General features: G+C 59.3%; 1 protein-coding gene across 2 annotated transcripts; it reads right to left on the reverse strand.

The window, feature by feature from the left end:
* Nucleotides 1-131: 131 nt before the first annotated feature.
* CACNB1 (calcium voltage-gated channel auxiliary subunit beta 1) lies at nt 132-19,882 on the reverse strand. 2 transcript variants are annotated; one of them, XM_033079147.2, is made up of 14 exons: nt 19,598-19,878; nt 18,065-18,151; nt 16,552-16,671; nt 13,474-13,596; nt 13,258-13,394; nt 13,105-13,181; nt 8,358-8,377; nt 8,135-8,215; nt 7,959-8,017; nt 5,623-5,732; nt 5,009-5,160; nt 4,835-4,930; nt 3,623-3,808; nt 132-1,968 (listed from the first exon to the last, which is right to left on the reverse strand). In XM_033079147.2, exons 1-14 carry the CDS (start codon nt 19,682-19,684, stop codon nt 1,654-1,656), a joined length of 1,650 nt encoding a protein of 549 aa, XP_032935038.1. In that variant the 5' UTR covers nt 19,685-19,878; the 3' UTR covers nt 132-1,653. The 2 variants fall into 2 exon arrangements, with proteins under 2 accessions (XP_032935038.1, XP_032935039.1); XM_033079148.2 differs by lacking the exons at nt 132-1,968; nt 8,358-8,377 and adding an exon at nt 11,180-11,328 and having other exon boundaries at nt 3,400-3,808; nt 19,598-19,882.
* Between the last annotated feature and the right edge of the window lie 3,936 nt (nt 19,883-23,818).

The raw sequence follows: 23,818 nt of genomic DNA on the forward strand, positions 1-23,818 counted from the left end.
AACCAGCTCAGGCACGGGGCACCGAAAATATTTAGGTTTCAGATCTCACCGAAATGTTTATTACAAAGAACCAAGCGAGCGGGGCGAGTTCCCCCTCCCCTCCCCACACACACACACACGCACAAACCAACGAGAATAAATAAATAAAATACATTTTTTTGTCGCGTCTTTAAATTAAAAGTTTGTGGAGTGACATAAATACGGGACGTCCCTCTGGCCGGATTTTGGTCGCCACGGGGGCGAGCGTTGGGGCAGGGGGGGCTCAAAGCACTTGGCAGGCAGTGACACCGAGTCCCCCTCCCCAAAAAAAAAGGGGGAAACTGAGGCACACACGGGTGGCGGTTTGGCAGAGGCAGAGCTGGGTGCCCCCAAGCCCCCCGACCCGGGCTGGTGGTCTGGGTAAGGCAGTGACCCCCGGGACCCCCCAACATCCCCCCCAGGGGTGGGGGTGGGGGGCGAGGGGCTGCCCCGTGGGTGGGACATCCCCGTCCCGCGGTGAGGGATGGACGTGGGGTCACCCCTCAGAGTTTGGGGGGCACAAGGGACCCCCCCGGGGCTGGCACAGGACAAGGCAGTGCCCCGGGGTGAGGGGGGACGGACAGAGGCTCACGGACGGACGGACGGACGGACAGACGGACATGGCTGGACAGGCACGGGAAGGGGAGATGGGGAAAGGGGAGGGGGGTCGGGACGTGGGGACCCCCCCGGCAAGCCAGGGCTGGGCAGCTGTTAGCACGGGTTAGACCCCCAAAACCGGCTCAGATTCACCCCCCACCCACCCCCCCAATTCAGGCAGAGCCCCTCCACAAGGCAAACACATGCAAACCGCCCCCCTCCCCCCCTCGGGGGGCAGCGGGGACCCCCCCCCCAAAACCCTGCACACACCGCATGCACCCCCCCGGAGGTTTGGGGGGGCTGTGGGGACAGTGCCAGGCACTGCTGGGATGGGTGGGGGGTGACAGCTGGCAGGTCCCTGCAGGGCCAGCTCCGGGGGTCGCTCCGGGGGTCCCTACAGGGCCAGTTCCGGGGGTCCCTACAGGGTCAGCCCCTACAGGGTCAGCTCCGGGGGTCCCTACAGGGTCAGCCCCTGCAGGGTCAGCTCCGGGGGTCCCTGCAGGATCAGCTCCGGGGGTCCCTACAGGGTCAGCTCCGGGGGTCCCTACAGGGCCAGCTCCGGGGGTCGCTCCGGGGGTCCCTACAGGGTCAGCTCCGGGGGTCCCTGCAGGGCCAGCCCCTACAGGGTCAGCTCCGGGGGTCCCTGCAGGGTCAGCCCCTACAGGATCAGCTCCGGGGGTCCCTACAGGGTCAGCCCCTACAGGGTCAGCCCCGGGGGTCCCTGCAGGGCCAGCTCCGGGGGTCCCTGCAGCCGGAGAGCACCATGGAGAAGCGAGGAGGGGGGCACCCAGCGGGCAGCGCTGGGCACGGGGACACACCGGGTCCCCTTTTGGTCACTTGCTGTCCCTGCCGGGCAGGGAATGACCCCGAGGCACCGCGAGATGCGGGGGGGCTGCGGCAGGAGGAGGAGACCCCTCCTCAATGAACAGAGGGGCAGAGTGGGGACCCCGCGCTCGGGGGGGGTCACAAGGCAACCAGCGGGGTTGTCCCGCACCCCAAAACTGGGTGGGGGGGACCCCCTGCCCGCACCCCTTTACCCTAACGCGTGTAAACATCGCGACCCCAACCCTCCCCATCGCTCTGGCCCCGCAGCCCAGGCTGGGCTCCGTCCCCGGGGGTGCCCGGCGGTTCCTCCTCCACCGGATCCATCTCGATGTCCATGCAGCACGAATCCCCGAGCTCGGTACCCGCCTGTTCCCGGCTGCCCGGAGCCTCCGTGTCGAAGGTGTCCTGTCGGGCCAGGCTGCGGGGACCCGGCCGGGTGGGTGGCAGGGTGGCTCTGCCCTGCCCGCGACCCCCCGAGTCCCCCGAGCTGTGGCGGAGGTGGCCGTGCTCCCCCTCCGGGAACGGAGCCTGGGTGCGAGAAGCGAGCACACCATGCGGGGATGGGTTTTGGGTTAGTGGGGGGTTAGGGGGGTTTTTTGGGGTCTGTCCGTGTCACTCGCTGGTGACAACAGCAGGGCTCAGCCGAGGGTGGGGAGTAGCGGGATTCAGGGTGGGGAGTGGAAAATTTAGCGACAGACAACACAGGACACGTGTCCCCCCTCTGTCCCCACCCCCGGCTCCAGGCTCAGCTCTGCCAGTGGGATGGGACACCCAGGACACCCCCAAACCCAGAGGGGGGTGACAATGAGGGGGTGGCACCCCCGCAGCCCCCAGGAAGGCACAGAGTGGGTTTTGGAAAAGGCAAATCCGGGAGTTCCCAACCCCCGGGGCAGCTCCAGGGCTTGGAGGAGGCACAGAGTCCCAGGGGACCCCAAATGTGGGGCTGGCAGCGGTGCCAGGCAGGGGACATCCCGGGGGTGGCACCAAGCCGGGAACGGGAGAGGTCCCTGAGGACTGTGACTCCCTGAGGTGACAATGACCCCAGGGCAGGTGACCCCAGGGACAATCCCACACCTGGAGGGGGGTCACAGACCCTTGGGGTGACTCTGACAGGTGACCTCAGTGACAATCCCACACCTGGGAGGCTGTGACCCCCTGAGGTGACCCTGACCCCAGGACAGGTGACCCCAGGGACAATCTCAGGGGCTGTGACTCCCTGATCCCAGGGGTCTCCCAAGGGAGGGTTGGGGAGGTGTCGCCTGTGTCCTCAGTGTCCCCAATGTCCTCAATGTCCCCAATATTCCCTGTCTCCCCTGTGTCCCCTGTGTCCCCAATGTCCCCAATGTCCCCATGTCCCCAATGTCCCCAATGTCCCCAGTGTCCCCAATGTCCCCAGTGTCCCCACCGCCGCCTCACAGCGCGTGCTCCTCCAGCGCTCCGGCGGAGTGGGGGCATGTCCCCAATGTCCCCGATGCCCCCAATGTCCCCTGTCCCCAATGTCCCCAGTGTCCCCATGTCCCCAATGTCCCCGCCGCCACCTCACACCGCGTGCTCCTCCAGGGCTCCGGGAGGGGCTGGGGGGTGTGTCCCCAATGTCCCCAATGTCCCCAATGTCCCAGTGTCCCCAATGTCCCCAGTGTCCCCACCGCTGCCTCACACCGTGTGCTCCTCCAGCGTTCCGTGGGGACTGGGGGTGTGTCTCGTGTCCCCAATGTCCTCCATGCCCTGTATCCCCAATGTCCCCAATGTCCCCAATGTCCCCACCGCCTCACAGCGCGTGCTCCTCCAGCGCTCCGGGAGGACTCGGGGTGTGTGTCCCATGTCCCCAATGTCCCCAATGTCCCCCATGTCCCCGCCGCCTCACAGCGCGTGCTCCTCCAGCGCTCTGGGAGGTGGCTGGGGGTGTGTGTCCCGTGTCCCCAATGTCCCCAATGTCCCGGTGTCCCCAATGTCCCCAACGTCCCCGCCGCCGCCTCACAGCGCGTGCTCCTCCAGCGCTCCGGGAAGTGGTTGGGGGTGTGTGTCCCGTGTCCCAATGTCCCCAATGCCCAATGTCCCCAATGTCCCCAACGTCCCCACCGCCGCCTCACAGCGCGTGCTCCTCCAGCGCTCCGGGAGGACTCGGGGTGGCCTCGCGGCCCCACAGGCTGAGGTTCCTGCGCAGGGAGGTGAGCACCTGTACCTGCAGGTTGGAGACGGGCGCGGGGCTGGCGGCCAGCGCCGCCGTGGCCATGGTGCGGTTCAGCAGCGGGTTCGGGGGGTTGCTGCTCGGGGGGTGCGTGGCTTTCCAGTACGCCTCCAGGTACTCGGCCAGGTGCTCGCACGCCTCCTCCAGCTGGTTCTCGTCCAGCACGATGTCGAACATCTCCTGGGGAAGGGACACGGAGAGAGGAGAGGCAGGGAGGGGGTGGTGGGACATGGGGTGGGGACAGTGGGGTGGGGGGATGTGGGGCGGAGAATACGGGATAGGGTGGGGACAGTGGGACAGGGAGGGGACAACGGGACAGGGTGGGGACAGTGGGGCGGGGGAATGTGGGGCGGAGAATACGGGATAGGGTGGGGACAGTGGGATAGGATGGGGACAGTGGGACATGGTGGGGACAGTGGGACAGGGAGGGGACAGTGGGATAGGGTGGCGTCAGTGGGATACAGGGAGGGGACAGTGGGACAGGGAGGGGTCAGTGGGACAGGGTGGAGCACCTGGACATGGGGCAGAGCCTGTGGGACACGGTAGGGGCGATGGGACACAGGGTGGGGACAATGGGACACGGTGGGGACAGTGGGATGGGGAGAGGACAATGGGACAGGATGGGGACAGTGGGATAGGGAGGGGACAGTGGGATAGGGAGGGGACAACGGGACGTGGACGGGGGATAAAGGGACAGGGTGGAGCACCTGGACACGGGGCAGAGCCTGTGGGACACGGTGGGGACAGTGGGACAGGGAGGGGACAGTGGGACAGGGAGGGGACAATGGGACAGGACAGGGACAGTGGGACAGGTCAGGGATCTACAGGACAGGACAGGGACAGTAGGACACAGGACGGGGACAGTGGGACAGGGAGGGATCAATGGGACAGGTCAGGGACCATGGGACAGGTCGGGGACAGCGGGACAGGGAGGGTTTAACAGGACAGGACAGGGACAATGGCACAGGACAGGGACAATGGCACAGGACAGGGACAACGGGACAGGACAGGGACAACGGGACAGGGCAGCGATCAATGCGACAGGGAGGGATCTGTGGCACAGGTCAGGGACAATGGGACAGGGAGGGATCAATGGGACAGGGCAGGGACAGAGGGACAGGGAGGGCAGATATTGTGCAGGGGACAGGCAGGACAGGTCGGGGTGTGCTCAGGGTGGTGACACCACGGTGACCAGCTGACACTCACAGGCGGGCACTGTGCCAGCTTGTCCGATGCCACCATCTGCACGTTGAGATGCTTGGCCTGCGACTTCCCCCGGGACTTGACGAGTCGCTGCAGCACCTGGACACGAGGGGACAGCTCAGGGTGGCCCTGGGGACACACCCGGAGCGGGGCTGGCACTGTCAGACCCCCACCCACCTTGGGGGAGGTGATTTTGATGTAGACGATGATGGGAGCCAGCGAGGTCTTGGCCAGCTGGGCAGGATGATTGATTGTGTCAGCATCCAGGGCCACCAACTGCAGCGTCCGGGCCAGCTCGAAAATCCGCTCGGTCTCGCTCTGCACCTCGGCTGGGGGTGGGGACACACGGGGACAATGGCTGGGACATGTGACAGGGTTTGTCCTGAGGTTTGGCCACCACGCACACACACACAGAGAGGGGGGAGTGACACACAGCGGTGCCACCACGGCGTCCCCAACCCTCAGATCGTGTCACAGCGCCAGGTGGAGGGGACAAGGACCCGGTTACGTACCCAAGACATCTGTATCAGGAGCGGGGGAGGAAGGAGGCAGCGCGGAGGGGGGAGGAGAACCCCGAAAAGAAAAGAGAAATGGGAAAAAAAGAAAAAAAAAAAAAAACAAAACAGAGAAGATAAAAGAGGAGGAGGAGGAGGAGGAGGTTGAGTCACAGAGCCCCAAATTTGTCACCCCCACCCCCCAGGAGCGGGACGAGCATCCCTTGATACAGATGGAGGCTTGGGGGGGTCCGGGGGGTTTTTGGGGTTTTTTGGGGGATTTTTGGGGGGTCGTACCCAGGCTGGAGCGGGTGCTGGAGCGCTCGATGATCGTGTGCTTGCTGGGGTTGTTGAGCACGGAGCGCTTGGCCAGCGAGATGTCGGCTGTGACCCGAGTGATGGAGATCCTGGGGACACAGCGGGGGGAGCCCCAGGTCCAGAGCCACCCACGGACCTCAGTGCCACCCCCGGACCCCAGTGTCACCCCCGGACCTCACTGCCACCCCTGTCCTGACAGGGGGACCCCCAGATCCAGAGTCAGCCCCGGACCCCACTGTCACCCCCTCGGACCCCACTGTCACCCCCTCGGACCCCACTGCCACGGGTTTAGGGGTCCCCTCACAGGTTTAGGGGTCCCTCCATGGGCTCAGGGGTCCCCTTATGGGTTTAGAGGTCCCCCCACAGATTTAGGGTTCCCTTCACAGGTTTAGGGGTCCCCCCTGTGGTTTTAGGGGTCCCCTCACTGGTTTAGGGTTCCCTCTATTGTTTTAGGGGTCCCTTTATGGGCTCAAGGGTCCCTCTGTGGTTTTAGGGGTCCCCTTACGGGTTTAGGGTTCCCTCTACTGTTTTGGGGGTCCCCCTGTGGTTTTAGGGGTCCCCTCTCGGGTTTAGGGGTCCCTTCTGTAGTTTTAGGGATCCCTCTGTGGGCTCAGGGGTCCCTCTGTGGTTTTTGGGGTCCCCTCACTGGTTTAGGGGTCCCTTTATGGGCTCAGGAGTCCCTCTGTGGTTTTAGGGGTCCCTCTATTGTTTTAGGGGTCCCTCCATGGGCTCAGGGGTCCCCTTATGGGTTTAGGGGTCCCAGGCTGTGATTTTAGGGGTCCCCTCACAGGTTTCGGGGTCCCTCTGTAGTTTTAGGGGTCCCTCCATGGGCTCAGGGGTCCCCCTGTGGTTTTAGGGGTCCCTCTGAGGTTTTAGGGGTCCCCTCACTGGTTTAGGGGTCCCTTTATGGGCTCAGGGGTTCCTCTGTGGTTTTAGGGTCCCTCTATGGGGTCAGGGGTCCTCTCTGTGTTTTAGGGGTCCCTCACAGGTTTAGGGGTCCCCTCTGTGGTTTTAGGGGTCCCTCCATGGGCTCAGGTGTCCCTCTGTGGTTTCAGGCGTCCCTCTGTGGTTTTAGGGGTCCCCTCATGGGTTTAGGGGTCCCCCTATGGGCTCAGAAGTCCCTCTGTGGTTTTAGGGGTCCCTCTATTGTTTTAGGGGTCCCTTTATGGGCTCAGGGGTCCCCTCCTGGTTTTAGGGGTTCCCCTGTGAGATTAGGGATCTTTCACACGATTTGGGATCCTCCACAGAGTTGGGGGTCCCTCCCTAGGTCTAGGGGGAGTCTTCAGCTGGATTGGGGGTTCTCCACAGAGGTGGGGTCCCCCCCATGATCTTCAAGTCCCCCCTGTGCGTTCAGATTATGGTTTGGGGTCCCCCTTGTTAAATTAGGGTTCTCCCCTCACAGGTTTAGGCGTCCCTCTATGGCAGACCCCATATGGGATTAGGGGTTTCTCAGTGGGGTTAGGGGTCCCCACATGGGGTTAGGCGTCCCTCTGTAGTTTTAGGGATCCCTCTATTGTTTTAGGGGTCCCTCTATGGACTATGGGGTCTCTCTGTGGTTTTAGGGTTCCCCTCACAGGTTTTAGGGGTCCCTCTGTGGTTTTAGGGGTCCCTCTGTGGTTTTAGGGGTCCCTCTATTGTTTTAGGGGTCCCCCCAATGGTTTAGGGGTCCCCTCACAGGTTTAGGGGTCCCCTCACAGGTTTAGGGTTCCCTTTACAGGTTTAGGGATCCCCTCTGCGGTTTTAGGGGTCCCTTTATGGGCTCAGGGGTCCCCTCTGTGGGTTTAGGGGTCCCCTCACAGGTTTAGGGTTCCCTCTATTGTTTTAGGGGTCCCTCTATGGGCTCAGAAGTCCCTCTGTGGTTTTAGGGGTCCCTCTGTGGTTTTAGGGATCCCCTCTCGGGTTTAGGGGTCCCATCACGGTTTTAGGGGTCCCTCTCTGGTTTTAGGGGTCCCTTTATGGGCTCAGGGGTCTCCTCACAGATTTAGGGGTCTCCTCACGGGTTTAGGGGTCCCCCTGTGGTTTTAGGGATCCCCTCTCGGGTTTAGGGGTCCCCTCACAGATTTAGGGTTCCCTTCACAGGTTTAGGGGTCCCCTCTGCGGTTTTAGGGGTCCCTCTGTGGTTTTAGGGGTCCCTTTATGGGCTCAGGGGTCCCTCTGTGATTTTAGGAATCCCTCTATTGTTTTAGGGTCCCCTCACAGGTTTAGGGGTCCCTCTGTGGCTTTAGGGGCCCCTCTGTGATTTTAGGAATCCCTCTGTGGTTTTAGGGTTCCCCTCTCTGGTTTAGGGGTCCCCAGCCCACGCAGCCCCCCCTCACCTTCCATCAAAGCGATGCTTCAGGAAATCAAAGAGCGCTTTCTGCATCATGTCCGTGACCTGGGGGAGGGGACAGCAGGGACAATGTGGGGACAGTGTGGGGACAGCAGGGACAGCGTGGGGCTGGGGTCTCCCCCCTCCCCGAGCCCCCCCAGCCCTCCCCCACCCCCTGCTCACCTCGTAGCCCTTGAGGGACGGCCCCACGAGGATGATTGGGCGCATGGAGGGCACCACGTCGTACGGGGGCACGTGCTCGGTCTGGGGACAGAGCCGGCTGTCACCGGGGCTGGCAGGGGACACGGGGCACCACACGGGTGGCTCTGGGGGATTTTTGAGGGGGGGGGGATGCAAGCGGGGGGTTCCTCCCTCCCTCCCCTCCCCGGGTCCGGGCGTTACTCACCGATTTCTGCTTCTGCTTGGCTACGTCCCGGGGGCCGGGGGGCGAGAGGAGACAAACAAGGCATGCGTGTTACCGGGGACACGGGGACAGGGGACACGGGGGTGACCCCCGGGGGGGGAGCCAGGGACACGGGGGTGAGCCAGGGACACGGGTGTGACCCTCCAGGGTGAGCCAGGGACACAGGTGTGACCCTCCAGGGTGAGCCAGGGACACAAGCATGATCCAGGGACACATGTGTGACCCAGGGACACGGGTGTGACCCCTCTGGGTGATCCAGGGACACGTGTGTGACCCCTCAGGGTGACCCTGGGACATGTGTGTGACCCCCTAGAGTGACAAAGGGACACAGGTGTGACCCTCTGGGTGATCCAGGGACACATGTGTGACCCCCCCAGGGTGAGCCAGGGACACGGGTGTGACCCAGGGACATGAGTGTCACGTGTCACCCCCCCAGGATGACCCAGGGACACGGGTGTGACCCCTCTGGGTGACCCAGGGACACATGTGTCATCCCCTGGGTGAGACAGGGACACGTGTGTGACCCAGGGACACGTGTGTGACCCCTAAGAGTGACCCTGGGACACGTGTGTGACCCCCTGGGTGAGCCACAGATAACTGTGTGACACCCAGGGACATGTGTGTGACCCTCTGGGTGACCTAGGGACATGTGTGTGACCCAGAGGTGACCCAAGGACAGGAGTGTGACTCCCCAGGGGGAAGCAGGAACATGTGTGTGACCTAAGGACACGTGTGTGACTCCCTGGGTGAGCCAGTGTGTGTCACCCAGAGACACATGTGTCACCCAGGGACACGTGTGTGACCCAGGGACACATGTATGACCCCTCAGGGTGACCCTGGGACATGTGTGTGACCCCTGGGTGAGCCACAGATAACTGTGTGACACCCAGGGACACATGTGTGACCCAGGGACATGTGTGTGATCCCCAGGGACACACGTGTGACCCTCTGGAGCACCCCAAAGACACAAGTGGGACCTGGAATGTGACCCAGTGACACATGGGTGACCCAGAGGTGCCCCAGGTGACACATATGTGCCCCAGGTGACACATGTGTGCCCCAGGTGACACGTGTGTGACCCTGGGGACAGCCACACACCAGTCTGTGGTTGATTTCGGTGCCAGGGGGGCTCTGGGGGGCAGCTGGGACCCCCCGGGCCTGCTTGTGCCAAAAGTCCCTGCAGACCCCCCCGTCCCGTGTGATGGTTGCGCCCAAACCCCCCCTCGGCTTATGGGCGGTTTGGGGGGGAGGGATGATCCATTCTCAGTCGCGGGGGGGATGAGACACCGGCCGTGCTGGAACACACCATGCACACACTGCGGGGGGAGCCAGCCGGGAGGGGGGGCACGGGCTGGTCCATGTCATGGGCGGGGGGGGAACACAGCCGTGGGCTGATCCATCCCATGGGCGGGGGGGATCACAGCCACGGACTGATCCATCCCATGGGCAGGGGGGGATCACAGTCACGGGCTGATCCATCCCACTGACAATGGGGGGGATCACAGCCACGGACTGATCCATCTCACTGACAATGGGGGGGATCACAGACACGGACTGATCCATCCCATGGGCGGGGGGGGATCACAGCCATGGGCTGATCCATCCCACTGACAATGGGGGGGATCACAGACACGGACTGATCCATCTCACTGACAATGGGGGGGATCACAGCCATGGACTAGTCCATCCCATGGACGTGGGGGGAGATCACAGACATGGACTGATCCATCCCACTGACAATGGGGGGGATCACAGCCACGGGCTGATCCATCCCATGGGCGGGGGGGGATCACGGCCACGGACTGATCCATTCCATGGATGGGGGGATCACAGCCATGGACTGATCCATCTCACTGACAATGGGGGGGATCACAGCCACGGACTGATCCATCCCACTGACAATGGGGGGGATCACAGCCATGGGCTGGTCCATGTCATGGACAGGGGGGGAACACAGCCGTGGGCTGGTCCATCCCACTGACAATGGGGGGGATCACACTCACGGACTGATCCATCCCACTGACAATGGGGGGGATCACACTCACGGACTGATCCATCCCACTGACAATGGGGGGGATCACAGACATGGACTGGTCCATCCCATGGAGTGGGGGGGAATCACAGCCATGGGCTGATCCATCCCACTGACAATGGGGGGAATCACAGCCATGGACTGATCCATCCCATGGACTGGAGGGGGGATCACAGCCACAGGCTGATCCATCCCATTTACAACAGGGGGGATCACAGCCACGGACTGATCCATACCATTGACAACAGGGGGTATGGAGTCACGGACTGATCCATCCCACAGTCCACGGGGTGATGAAGCCATGGACTGATCCATCCCATTGACAATTTGGAGGGGGGGGTCAGCCACGGACTGATCCATCCCACTGACAACAGGGGGGATGGAACCACGGACTGATCCATCTCATTGACAACAGGGGGATGGAACCACGGACTGATCCATCCCACTGACAATTGGGGGGGTCAGCCATGGACTGATCCATCCCATTGACAACAGGGGGGATGCAGTCACGGGCTGATCCATCCCATTGACAATTGGGGGGGGGGATCAGCCCGGGACCGATCCATCCCATTGACAGCAGGAGGAGTCATCCCTGCAGTGTCCCCCAGCCCTGTGAAGTGACCCCCACCCCCCATGGGATGGCCCCCAGCCCCATGGGGTGCCCCCAGCCCCATGGGGTGCCCCCAGCCCCGTGGGGTGCCCCCAGCCCCCCGGCAGTGTTAGGACAGGCAGCGGGAGCAGCAGGCGAGGCGGGGCCGGCGGGGGCCGTTACCTTCCTAAAGAAAGGGATGCGCTTGTTGTGGGCGGGGGGGGTGGTGACGCTGCTCACGCTACTCTTAGGGGAGCGCTGCGCCTCCAGGGCCTCCTCCTCCTCCTCTAACTCATCGGGGTCAAAGGCAAAGCTAGGCACCTCCAGGCCACCTGGGGACGGCCGGGGCAGGGAGAGAAGAAGAGATAATGGAGATGGAAAAAAGGGAGAGAATGGAGATGGGGAGAGGATGGGAAGGGAACAGGGGTGGAACAGGAGAGTGATAATGGAGATGGAACAAAGGGAGAATGGAGATGGGGAGAGGATGGGAAGGGTCGGGGGTGGAAAAGGAAAAGAAGAGCGATAATGGTGATGGAAAAGGGGAAAATGGAGATGGGAAAACACTGGGAAGGGCACAAGGGTGGAAGAGGAGAGTGATAATGGCGATGGAAGAAAGGAAAATGGAGATGGGGAGAGGATGGGAAGGGAACAGGGGTGGAAGAGGAGAAGCAGAGAGATAATGGCGATGGAAGAAGGGGAGAATGGAGATGGGGAAAGGTTGGGAAGGGCTGGGGGTGGAAGAGGAGAAGAAGAGATAATGGAGATGGAAGAAAGGGAGAGAATGGAGATGGGGAGAGGATGGGAAGGGCTGGGGGTGGAAAAGGAAAAGAGTGATAATGGTGATGGAAAAGGGGAGAATGGAGATGGGAAAAGACTGGGAAGGGCTGGGGGTAGAAAAGGAAAAGCAGAGCTACAATGGAGATGGAAGAAAGGGGGAAATGGAGATGGGGAGAGGATGGGAAGGGCAGGGGTTGGAACAGGAGAGCGATAATGGGGATGGAAGAAGGGGGAAATTGAGATGGGGAGAGGTTGGGAAGGGAACAGGGGTGGAAAAGGAAAAGAGTGATAATGATGATGGAAGAAAGGGAGAATGGAGATGGGAAAAGCTGGGAAGGGCTGGGGGTGGAAAAGGAGAAACAGAGCAATAATGGTGATGGAAGAAAGGGAAAATGGAGATGGGGAGAGGTTGGGAAGGGAACAGGGGTGGAAAAGGAGAAGAAGAGCAATAATGGCGATGGAAGAAGAGGAGAGGTTGGGAAGGGCACGGGGGTGGAACAGGAGAAGCAGAGCAATAATGGAGATGGAAGAAAGGGAGAGAATGGAGATGGGGAGAGGATGGGAAGGGCAGGAGGTGGAAAAGGAAAAGCAGAGTGATAATGGTGATGGAAAAGGGGAGGAAATGGAGATGGGAAAAGGATGGGAAGGGCAGGGGGAGGAAGAGGAGAAGTAGAGTGATAATGGTGATGGAAGAAAGGGGGAATGGAAATGGGGAAAGGTTGGGAAGGGCACAGGGGTGGAAAAGGAAAAGAGTGATAATGGAGATGGAGGAAAGGAGAGAATGGAGATGGGGAGAGGATGGGAAGGGAACAGGGGTGGAAAAGGAAAAGAAGAGTGATAATGGTGATGGAACAAAGGGAGAATGGAGATGAGGAGAGGTTGGGAAGGGCAGGGGTTGGAACAGGAGAGCGATAATGGGGATGGAAGAAGGGGGGAAATGGAGATGGGGAGAGGATGGGAAGGCAACAGGGGTGGAAAAGGAAAAGAGCGATAATGGTGATGGAAAAGGGGAGGAGATGGAGATGGAGAGAGGATGGGAAGGGCAGGGGGTGGAACAGGAGAAACAGAGCGATAATGGCAATGGAACAAAGGGAGAGAATGGAGATGGGAAAAGCTGGGAAGGGAACAGGGGTGGAAGAGGAGAAGAAGAGCGATAATGGCCATGGAAGAAAGAGGAGAGGCTGGGAAAGGAACAGGGGTAGAACAGGAGAAGCAGAGCAGAGGGAGCCCGGGGAAAATGGGGTCACCCTGCCTGCAGCCGGGGCGGAGGGGACAGAGGGGTCACCCATGGGGGGGTTGGGAGCTGCTGAGGGGAGCCAGGACTCTCTTACCGCTGGCGGGGGGCGTGGGCCGGCGCGTCCCTGTCACCACGTCACCCAGGCTGGCGCTGGAGTTGTCACCCGATTTGCTGCGTGGGAGAATCACCGTGAGGGTGGGATGGGGAGGCTCCAGGCAGAGCTGGGAGGGGTCAGGGTGAGCCCCACCTGGAGCTCAGGCGGTTCTGCCGCATTTTCTGCTCCTGCAGCAGCCTCATGTTCTCCAGTTTGACGGGGCTGGGGATGAAGCCGACCTCGCATCCCTCCTTCACCAACCGCCCGATCCACCAGTCGTTGTTGTATTTCTGCTCCAGGAAAAGGGGGGAAAACACCTTCAAATCCACCCCAAAACCCAGCCCAGCGCTGTCCCCAGCCTGCTCCCACCTCCTTGATGTGCAGGAAGTCCTTGGGCTCGAAGCAGATGGCCATGCCCTGCACGGGCACGTCGTCGGTGGCCGAGGGGTTGTAGCCCACGTTGGTGCGCACGGCGAAGGCGACCGGCTTGGTCTGCGAGGGGAGAGGGGTGACACATCTCCCTGACACCAAAGTGGGGAGATCTCACCCTAAAACGGGGAGATTCCATCCTAAAACGGGGAGATTCCACCCTAAAACGAGGAGATCCCACCCCAAAATGGGGAGATCCCACTCCAAAACGAGGAATTCCACCCCAAAATGGGGAGATTCCACCCTAAAACGGGGAGATCCCACCCCAAAACGAGGAGATTCCACCCCAAAACGGGAAGATCCCACCCCAAAACGAGGAGATTCCACCCCAAAATGAGGAGATTCCACCCCAAAATGGGGAGATTCCACCCTAAAACGAGGAGATTCCACCCCAAAACGAGGAGATTCCACCCCAAAATGGGGAGATTCCACCCCAAAATGGGGAGATTCCACCGCAAAACGGGGAGATTCCACCCTAAAACGGGGAGATTCCACCCCAAAATGGGGAGATTCCACCCCAAAAAGGGGAGATCCCACCCCAAAACGAGGAGATCCCACCCTCTGCCACCCCAAAAAATAGAGATTCCATTCTCTGCCACCCCAAAACGGGAAGATCTTACCCCAAAACAGGGAGATTGCACCCTCTGCCACCCCAAAATGGGGAGAGATTCTATCCTTTGCCACCCCAAAAAATCGAGATTCTACCCTCTGCCACCTCAATATGGGGAGATTGCACCCTCTGCCACCCCCAAAAAATCGAGATTCTGCCCTCTGCCACCCCAAAAAATAGAGATTCCACCCTCTGCCACCCCAAAACATCGAGATCCTACCCTGTGCCACCCCAAAACAGGGAGATCCCATCCCAAAACAGGGAGATCCCACCCCAGAACGGGGAGATCCCACCCTCTGCCACCCCAACACATCGAGATTCCACCCTCTGCCACCCCAAAAAATAGAGATTCCATCCTCTGTCACCCCAGAACGGGGAAATCCCACCCCAAAACAGGGAGATTGCACCCTCTGCCACCCCAAAAAATCGAGATTCTACCCTCTGCCACTGCAAAACGGGGAGAGATTCCACCCTTTGCCACCCTAAAACAGAGAGATTCTACCCTCTGCCACCCCAAAACAGAGAGATCTCATCCTCTGCCATCCCAAAACAGAGAGATCCCATCCCATAACAGGGAGATCCCACCCTCTGCCACTCCAACACATCGAGATTCCACCCTCTGCCACCCCAAAAAATCGAGATCTCATTCTCTGCCACCCCAGAACGGGGAGATCCCACCCCCTCTCCCCTCCCCAGCCAGGCAGGTGACAGTGACAGTGTCGGTGCCGGTGTCACCAGCCGGGCTCAGCTCCTCACCAGAGTGACCACAAGCCCAGCCAGGAGCTGATGAGGGGCTCATTAGCGAATTGTCCCGGGTCCCCTCAGTGTGATGGACACTCAGCCAGGCTGAGAACTCAGCTCCCAGTGCCACCCAGTAAACCCCTCTGCCTTCCCAGTGCCACCCAGTAAACCCCTCTGCCTTCCCAGTGCCACCCAGTAAACCCCTCTGCCTTCCCAGTGCCACCCAGTAAACCGCTCTGCCTTCCCAGTGCCACCCCTATGGTGGCATGGCCGGGATGGGGAGTGGGGGGGGGTCCCAGTGCCGGGACAGGGGGTACAGGGGGGGTCCCTGTGCCAGGGCAGGGGGTGCTGGGGAGGGGGTCTCTGTGCTGGGGGGTCCCTGTGTCAGGACAGGGGGTGTTGGGGGGTCCCTGTGCTTGGGGTCCCTGTGCTGGGGGGTCCCTGTGGCAGGGCAGGGGGTACAGGGGGGGGTCCCTGTGCTTGGGGAGGGTCCCTCTGCCAGGTTAGGGAGTGCTGGGGAGGGTGTCCCTGTGCCAGGACAGGAAGTGCTGGGGGGTCCCTGTGCTGGGGGATCCCTGTGCCAGGGCAGGGGGTACAGGGGGGGTCCCTGTGCCAGACAGGAGGTGCTGAGGGGTGTCACTGTACCGGGACAGGGGGTGCTGGGAGGTCCCTGTGCTTGGGGGGGGTCCCTGTGCCGGAGTAGAGGGTGATGGGGAGTCCCTGTGCTGGGACAGGGGGTACGGGGGGAGCTTCCCGTGCTGGGGGGGTCCCTTTGCCAGGACAGGGGGTCCCTCTGCCAGGACAGGGGGTGCTGGAGGGGTCCCTGTGCTGGGGGGGTCCCTGTGCCAGGGTAGGGGTGCTGGAGGGGTCCCTGTGCCGGGACAGGGGGTACCAGGGGGGTCCCTGTGCTGGGGGGGTCCCTGTGGCAGGACAGGGGTTACAGGGGGGTCCCTGTGCTTGGGGTTCCCTTTGCTGGGGGGGGGGTCCCTGTGCCTGGGCAGGGGGTAGAGGGGGGTCCCTGTGCTGGAGGGTCCCTGTGCCAGGATAGGGGGTACAGGAGAGGGGTCCCTGTGCCAAGGCATGAGGTGCTGGGGGGGTCCCTTTGCTGGGGGGGGTCTCTGTGCCTGGGCAGGGGGTACCAGGGGGGTACCAGTGCCAGGACAGGGGGTCCCTCTGCCAGGACAGGGGGTGCTGGAGGGGTCCCTGTGCCGGGCAGGGGGTACAGGGGGGTCCCTGTGCCAGGACAAGGAGTGCTGGGGGGGGTCCCTGTGCCAGGACAGGGGTTACAGGGGGGTCCCTGTGCTTGGGGGTCCCTGTGCCAGGACAAGAGATGCTGGGGGGTCCCTGTGCTGGGGGGTCCCTGTGCCAGGGTAGGGGGTGCTGGGGGGTCCCTGTGGCAGGCCAGGGGGTACAGGGGGGGTCCCTGTACCAGGACAGGGGTTGTTGGAGGAGGGGTCCCTATGCTTGGGGGTTCCCTGTGCTGGGGTCAGAGGTGCTGGGGGGTTCCCTGTACCAGGACAGGGGTTGCTGGGATGTCCCTGTACCAGGACAGAGGGTACAGGGGGGTCCCTGTGCCAGGGCAGGAGGTGCTGGGGGATCCCTGTGCTGGGGCAGGGGGTACACGGGGGGGTCCCTGTGCCAGGGGGGTCCCACCCCATCTGTCCCACCTTGGCTTTCTCCAGCTGAGCCATGGCCTGCCGCTCCGCCTCCTTGCGCAGCGCCTCCCGATCCTCCTCCAGCGACACATCCGAGTCCGAGGGGCGGCTGGTGTAGGACTCAGCCGAGCCCTGGGGCATTGGGGAGGGGGCTCAGCGCACCCAGCACGGCGACCCCTCCCCAATTCCAACCCTCCATCCCCCCCCGGGAGCCACCCGCTGCCGGGGTCACGGCAGGAGAAGGGACACGGGCAGCTGTTGTCACCGGGAACGTGACACCGAACCCGCCCTGATCCCAAACCCGCTCCCGGGGGCCTCTCCGAGAGCTGGGAAAGCAGCGGGGACACCCCGAGTGTCCCCAAACCCACGGGGACAGCACTATCCCCACCACGGGATTGCAGTAGGGATACCCCGAGTGTCCCCAACCCGAGGGGACAGCGCTGTCCCCACCACGGGAGCACCCCAGTGTCCCCAGCCCGAGAGGACAGTGCTGTCCCCAGTACGGGAGCGCAGTGGGGACACCCCGAGTGTCCCCAGCTCGAGGGGACAGCGCTGTCCCCACCACGGGAGCACCGCAGTGTCCCCAACCCGAGGGGACAGCGCTGTCCCCAGTATGGGAGCGCAGTGGGGACACCCCGAGTGTCCCCAAACCCACGGGGACAGCGCTGTCCCCACCACGGGAGCACCCGAGTGTCCCCAAACCCACGGGGACAGCGCTGTCCCCAACACGGGAGCACCCCAGTGTCCCCAAACCCACGGGGACAGCGCTGTCCCCACCACAGGAGCACTCCAGTGTCCCCAACCCGAGGGGACAGCGCTGTTCCCACCACGGGAGCGCAGTGGGGACACCCCGAGTGTCCCCAAACCCGAGGGGACAGCACTGTCCCCACCACAAGAGCACACCAGTGTCCCCAAACCCGAGGGGACAGCGCTGTCCCCAGTATGGGAGTGCAGTGGGGACAACCCAGGACAAGGATTTGGGGACCCCCAGCGACAGCAGGGACACCCAAGGAACACCCCAGCCCCGTGGTGGGGGTGACATTTGGGACATTCCCTCCCCAGCCCCGTGCTGGGGGTGACATTTGGGACATCCCCCCTGCTCCCGATTTGTCCCAACACGGATGATTCGGGGGTCACTCAATCCCCCCCTCCCCAAATCTCACAGGGCGCTGTCCCCTCCTCCTACCCCTGGACGGGACTTTGGGGAGGGGTCACCAAACCCCCCCCAGGGAGCAGGGAGGGGACAGGGGGTCCCGGGGGTCGCTCACCGCGACAGCAGAATGTTCTTTGCCGGGGATCTCCATGGTGGCAGGGCCGGGGGGGAGCGGGGAGGGGACAGGGCTGGGCACGGGGGGGGTTCAGGTTTCACCCCGGGTATATTTAGCCCAAAGCCGGGCAGGGGGTGGGGACCGAGTGGGGGGGGTTCGGCCAAACCACAAACCCTTCCTTGGGTTTGCAATTCTGCCCGGGGGGGGGAAAAAAGGAGCGTTGGGACCCCCCAAAAGTGACGCCCCCCACCCCTCACCTGGCGGACGAAGCTGTTGGAGGTGGTGTCGGAGGAGGTGCTGCCGTCCGAGCGCTTGAAGCGGCTCTTGCGCCTGCTGTACTTGCCCTGGGGAACAGGGGAGGGGGCGACAGAGTCGGGCTGGACCCCCCAAAAAACTCTGCACAAATTTTAGGGGGGAGTTCTGAACCCCCAGCCCCTGAAATCCCCGTTCAGGGGGGATGGGGAAGGGATAATGGGATTTTTGGGATGGGATAATGTGATTTTTGAGATGGAATTTTGGGATTTTTGAGATGGGATAATGGGATTTTTGAGATGGAATTTTGGGATTTTTAAGATGGGATAATGGGATTTTTGAGATGGGATAATGGGATTTTTGAGATGGGATTTTGGGATTTTTGAGATGGAATTTTGGGATTTTTGAGATGGAATTTTGGGATTTTTAAGATGGGATAATGGGATTTTTGAGATGGGATTTTGGGATTTTTGAGATGGAATTTTGGGATTTTTGAGATGGGATTTTGGGATTTTTGAGATGGGATTTTGGGATTTTTGAGATGGGATAATGGGATTTTTAAGATGGAATTTTGGGATTTTGAGATGAGATTTTGGGATTTTTGGGATGAGGCTGAGCAGATTTAGGGGAGCACCCCCCAAATTCTCGCTCCTCCCAGTTAAACCAGAGTTCATCCAGCTCCCAGGAGAGGGGTGTGACACTTGTGGGGAGGGGTCCCCACTCCCCCCAGTGCCCCAGACCCCCCCCCAGAATGGGCACCCACCCCATGGGATGGGCTGGAGCAGGTGGGGGTGTCCCTGTGTCCCCCCCTCCCATTGGGGGAGGTAAAAAGGGGGAAAACGCTGTGGGTTGTCACCTCCCCAGTGTCCCCAAGGGACAGCTGGGCCCAGCTGCCACCCAGCCCGAGGGTTGGGGGTCCCCACGCTGGATATTTTTAGATCCAGGACCCCCCCCCCAGATGCCACCAACAGGGTTGAGGCTCAGCCCTCTGTCCCCAAACCCTGGGACCCCCAAAAATTGTGGGATTGTCCCTCCTCCCCCCAAACCAGAGGGGACAACCCGAGGGAAGGAGTGGGGAGGGGGGGGGAGCACCCCAAGAGTTTTTCCCAATTCCTCAAACTTTCCCAGTGGGCACAACACCCCCCAATTTCCACCTACCCAGGGAATTGAGAGTCTGAGGGATGTAGATTCGAGGTTTAGGGGGGAAGCACCCCAAGGGTTTTTCCCAATTCCTCAAACTTTCCCAGTGGGCACAACACCCCCCAATTTCCACCTACCCAGGGGATTGGGAGTCTGAGGGATGTAGATTTGAGGTTTAGGGGGTAAAACACATTTTTTTGGGGGTAAAACACATTTTTTTGGGGTGCTGCGAGGGCGTTACGAGTATCAGGATTTTTTATGGGGGAAGTGCTCAGCCCCATTTATCCCCCCCACCCCCAATCCCAAATTCCATAGGGTGACCCCCCCACCCTCTCCACCCCGTCTGGAGGTTCGGACGATGTTGTCACCCCCCCAAAAAACCCCTCGGGGGGTGTCACCTGGAGCGCAGCGTTGTCCAAGACGTCCATCTGGATGTCCTGCGTGGAGCTGTAGGGGGTCCGGGCCATTCCCCCTTCCCGCACCATGGAAGCGCCGGGATTTTGGGATGGATGGGTGGGTGGATAAAACACAGAGGAAGATGATGACGATGACGATGAAGCTCAGGCCTGGCCCCCGCGGTGACGGAGCGGCAGGAGGAGGAGGAGGAGGAGGAGGAAGGAGGAGGAGGAAGGAGAGGGATGGGCGGATCTTCCAAGGGGGGATGGGGCCCCAATGCTCGACCCCCGCAGCAATTCCTTCCTAAAAAATAAAAAATCGGGGTGTTCAAGGTCCACCCCCTCCCCAAATTTGGGGGCGGCGCTGTTTGCACGCCCGGTTTTTATATTTACACCCCAAAAAAAAAAAAAAAAACGGGGGGGGACCCCAGGAAGGAGTGGGATTTACCAGTCAAAAATGCAGATTTTCCCCCCCAAAACCTCCCCAGGACGAGCCACGAGGAGGGTCCCCCACCCCTGGGGACAATCCTGCTGAGTCCCCCAGCTCCCTCCGGCTGTTGGAAAATTAAAAATTCCTCTGCTCCCACCCCCCAACTCCAGAAGGGTTTTTCCTGCTCCCCTGGCTGCTCCCGGGACAGCTGACAGCGAATTTTCCACCCTGGGCTCCCATCCATCACTTCCACGAGCGGCTCTGGGGTCACCCCAACCTTCAAAAGCTGCCCCAGATCCCAATCCTAGGTGGGGATGAAATCTTTGGATTTTAGGGATGTTTTTGGGGCGCAGGGTAGAGGAGAGAGGGGGGATTTTCCAAACGGGATCGTGCCCGGGGGTGGAATCGCTGCCTGGCACTGCGTGGGAGAATAAAAAAAAATCTCAGCATCTCCTCCTTGCTGCTGCTCCCAATCATCCAGCCGTGGAGATTCCCAGGAACCCCAAAAACATCTGGAGGAAAACCCCAAAAACCCCTGGAGGAGAACCCCAAAAACACCTGGAGGAAAACCCCAAAAACACCTGGATGAGAACCCCAAAAACATCTGGATGAGAACCCCAAAAACACCTGGAGGAAAACCCCAAAAACACCTGGAGGAAAACCCCAAAAACCCCTGGAGGAAAACCCCAAAAAAGCCTGGAGGAAAACCCCAAAAACATCTGGAGGAAAACCCCAAAAACATCTGGATGAGTATCCCAAAAACTGCTGGAGGAAAACCCCAAAAACACCTGGAGGAAAACCCCAAAAACCCCTGGAGGAAAACCCCAAAAAAGCCTGGAGGAAAACCCCAAAAACATCTGGAGGAAAACCCCAAAAACATCTGGATGAGTATCCCAAAAACTGCTGGAGGAAAACCCCAAAAACACCTGGAGGAAAACCCCAAAAACCCCTGGAGGAAAACCCCAAAAAAGCCTGGAGGAAAACCCCAAAAACATCTGGAGGAAAACCCCAAAAACATCTGGATGAGTATCCCAAAAACTGCTGGAGGAAAACCCCAAAAACACCTGGAGGAGAACCCCAAAAACTGCTGGAGGAGAACCCCAAAAAAGCCTGGAGGAGAACCCCAAAAACCCCTGGAGGAAAACCCCAAAATCTCTTAGAACCCCTCCAGGACATCAACATCAACATCATCCCTACCTGAAATTTGGGTTCAGGCGCGTTCCCTCCTCCTGGCATCCTTGGGGAGCACGAGGTGACACTGGCAGAGGTGTCACCCTCATTGTCCCCTCGCCACCAACAATTCCCACCCCGCCTGGGGAGCCGCTGTTTGTTGAAGGAAAATGATGATTGGGTTTTGAAACAGCGAGATCTTGTGTTTATCCGTGTGTTTGCTGGGAAAATCTGGCGGCAGCGGCGCCATATGGCAGCGCCAGATCCAGGGGGGATGGAAAATATCCCCGGGCTGGGGTCACCAGCGGGGTTTGGGGGGATAACTGGATGGTTTTAGGGTGATTTTAGGGTGATTTTGGGGTTCACCAGGTGGTTTTGGGGGATAACTGGGTGATATTGGAGGATAACCAAGTGATTTCAGGGGATAACTGGATGATTTTAGGGTTATTTTAGGGTGATTTTGGGGTTCAACAGGTGGTTTCAGGGGATAACTGGATGGTTTTGGGGGATAACCAGGTGATTTCAGGGTATAAACGGGTGATTTTGGGGTTCACCAGGTGATTTTAGGGGATAACCAGGTCATTTTGGGGAATAACTGGGTGATTTTATGGGATAACTGGGTGATTTTATGGGATAACTGGATGATTTTAGGGTTTTTTTAGGGTGATTTCAAGGTTCACCAGGTGATTGCAGGGGATAACTGGATGGTTTCGGGGTTCACCAGGTGATTTTAGGGGATAACTGGGTGATTTTAGGGGATAACTGTGTGATTTTAGGGGATAACCAGGTGATTTTAGGGGATAACTGGATTATTTTAGGGTTATTTTAGGGTGATTTTGGGGTTCACCAGGTGACTTCAGGGGATAACCAGGTGATATTGGGGGATAACTGTGTGATTTTAGGGGATAACTGTGTGATTTTGGGGTTCACCAGGTCATTTCAGAGGATAACTGGGTGATTTTAAGGGATAACTGGATGATTTTAGGGTTATTTTAGGGTGATTTCAAGGTTCACCAGGTGATTTCAGGGGATAACTGGATGATTTTAGGGTTATTTTAGGGTGATTCTGGGGCCTCACCAGGTGATTTTGGGGTTCACCAGATGATTTTAGGGGATAACCGGGTGATATTGGGGGGTAATCAGGTGATTTCAGGGGATAACTGGATGGTTTTGGGGTTCACTGGGTGATTTTGGGGCCTCACCAGGTCATTTTGGGGATAACCAGGTCATTTTGGAGAATAACTGGGTGATTTTAGGGGATAACTGTGCGATTTTAGGGGATAACTGGGTGATTTTAGGGTTATTTTAGTGTGATTTCAGGGTTCACCAGGTGATTTCAGGGTATAACCAGGTGATTTTGGGGTTCACCAGGTGATTTTAGGGGATAACTGGGTGATATTGGAGGATAACCAAGTGATTTCAGGGGATAACTGGATGGTTTTAGGGATATTTTAGGGCGATTTTGGGGTTCACCAGGTGATTTCAGGGGATAACTGGGTGATATTTCAGGATAACCAGGTGATTTCAGGGGATAACTGGATGATTTCAGGTTCATCAGGTGGTTTTGGGGGATATTTCAGGGTGATTTCGGGGTTCACCAGGTGATTTTGGGGCCTCACCAGGTGATTTTAAGGGATAACTGGATGATTTCAGGGGATAACTGGATGATTTTAGGGTTATTTTAGGGTGATTTTGGGGTTCACCAGGTGACTTCAGGGTATAACCAGGTGATTCTGGGGCCTCACTGGGTGATTTTGGGGACAACCAGGTGATATTGGGGGATAACTGGGTGATTTTAGGGGATAACTGTGTGATTTTGGGGTTCACCAGGTGATTTTAGGGGATGACTGGGTGATTTTAAGGGATAACTGGATGATTTTAGGGTTATTTTAGGGCGATTTTGGGGTTCACCAGGTGATATTGGGGGATAACCAGGTAATTTCAAGGGATAACTGTGTGATTTTAGGGGATAACTGTGTGATTTTGGGGGATAACCAGGTCATTTCAGAGGATAACTGGATGATTTTAGGGTTTTTTTAGGGTGATTTCGGGGTTCACCAGGTGATTTTAGGGGATAACTGGGTGATATTGGAGGATAACCAAGTGATTTCAGGGGATAACTGGATGATTTTAGGGTTATTTTAGGATGATTTTGGGGTTCACCAGGTCATTTTAGGGGATAACTGGATGATTTTAGGGTTATTTTAGGGTGATTTTGGGGTTCACCAGGTGATTTTAGGGGATAACTGGATGATTTTAGGGTTTTTTAGGGTGATTTTGGGGTTCACCAGGTGACTTCAGGGGATAACCAGGTGATTCTGGGGCCAACCAGGTGATATTGGGGGATAACTCCGTGATTTTAGGGGATAACTGTGTGATTTTGGGGTTCACCAGGTAATTTTGGAGGATAACTGGGTGATTTTAGGGGATAACCAGGTGATTTTAGGGTTATTTTAGGGCGATTTTGGGGTTCACCAGGTGATTTCAGGGGATAACTGGATGGTTTTGGAGGATAACCAGGTGATTTGGGGGTTCACAGGGTGATTTTGGGGGATAACTGGGTGATTTTAAGGGATAAGTGGATGATTTTAGGGATATTTTAGGGTGATTTCGGGGTTCACCAG

The sequence above is a fragment of the Catharus ustulatus genome, chromosome 23, assembly GCF_009819885.2.
Source record: "Catharus ustulatus isolate bCatUst1 chromosome 23, bCatUst1.pri.v2, whole genome shotgun sequence".
NCBI lineage: Eukaryota > Metazoa > Chordata > Aves > Passeriformes > Turdidae > Catharus > Catharus ustulatus.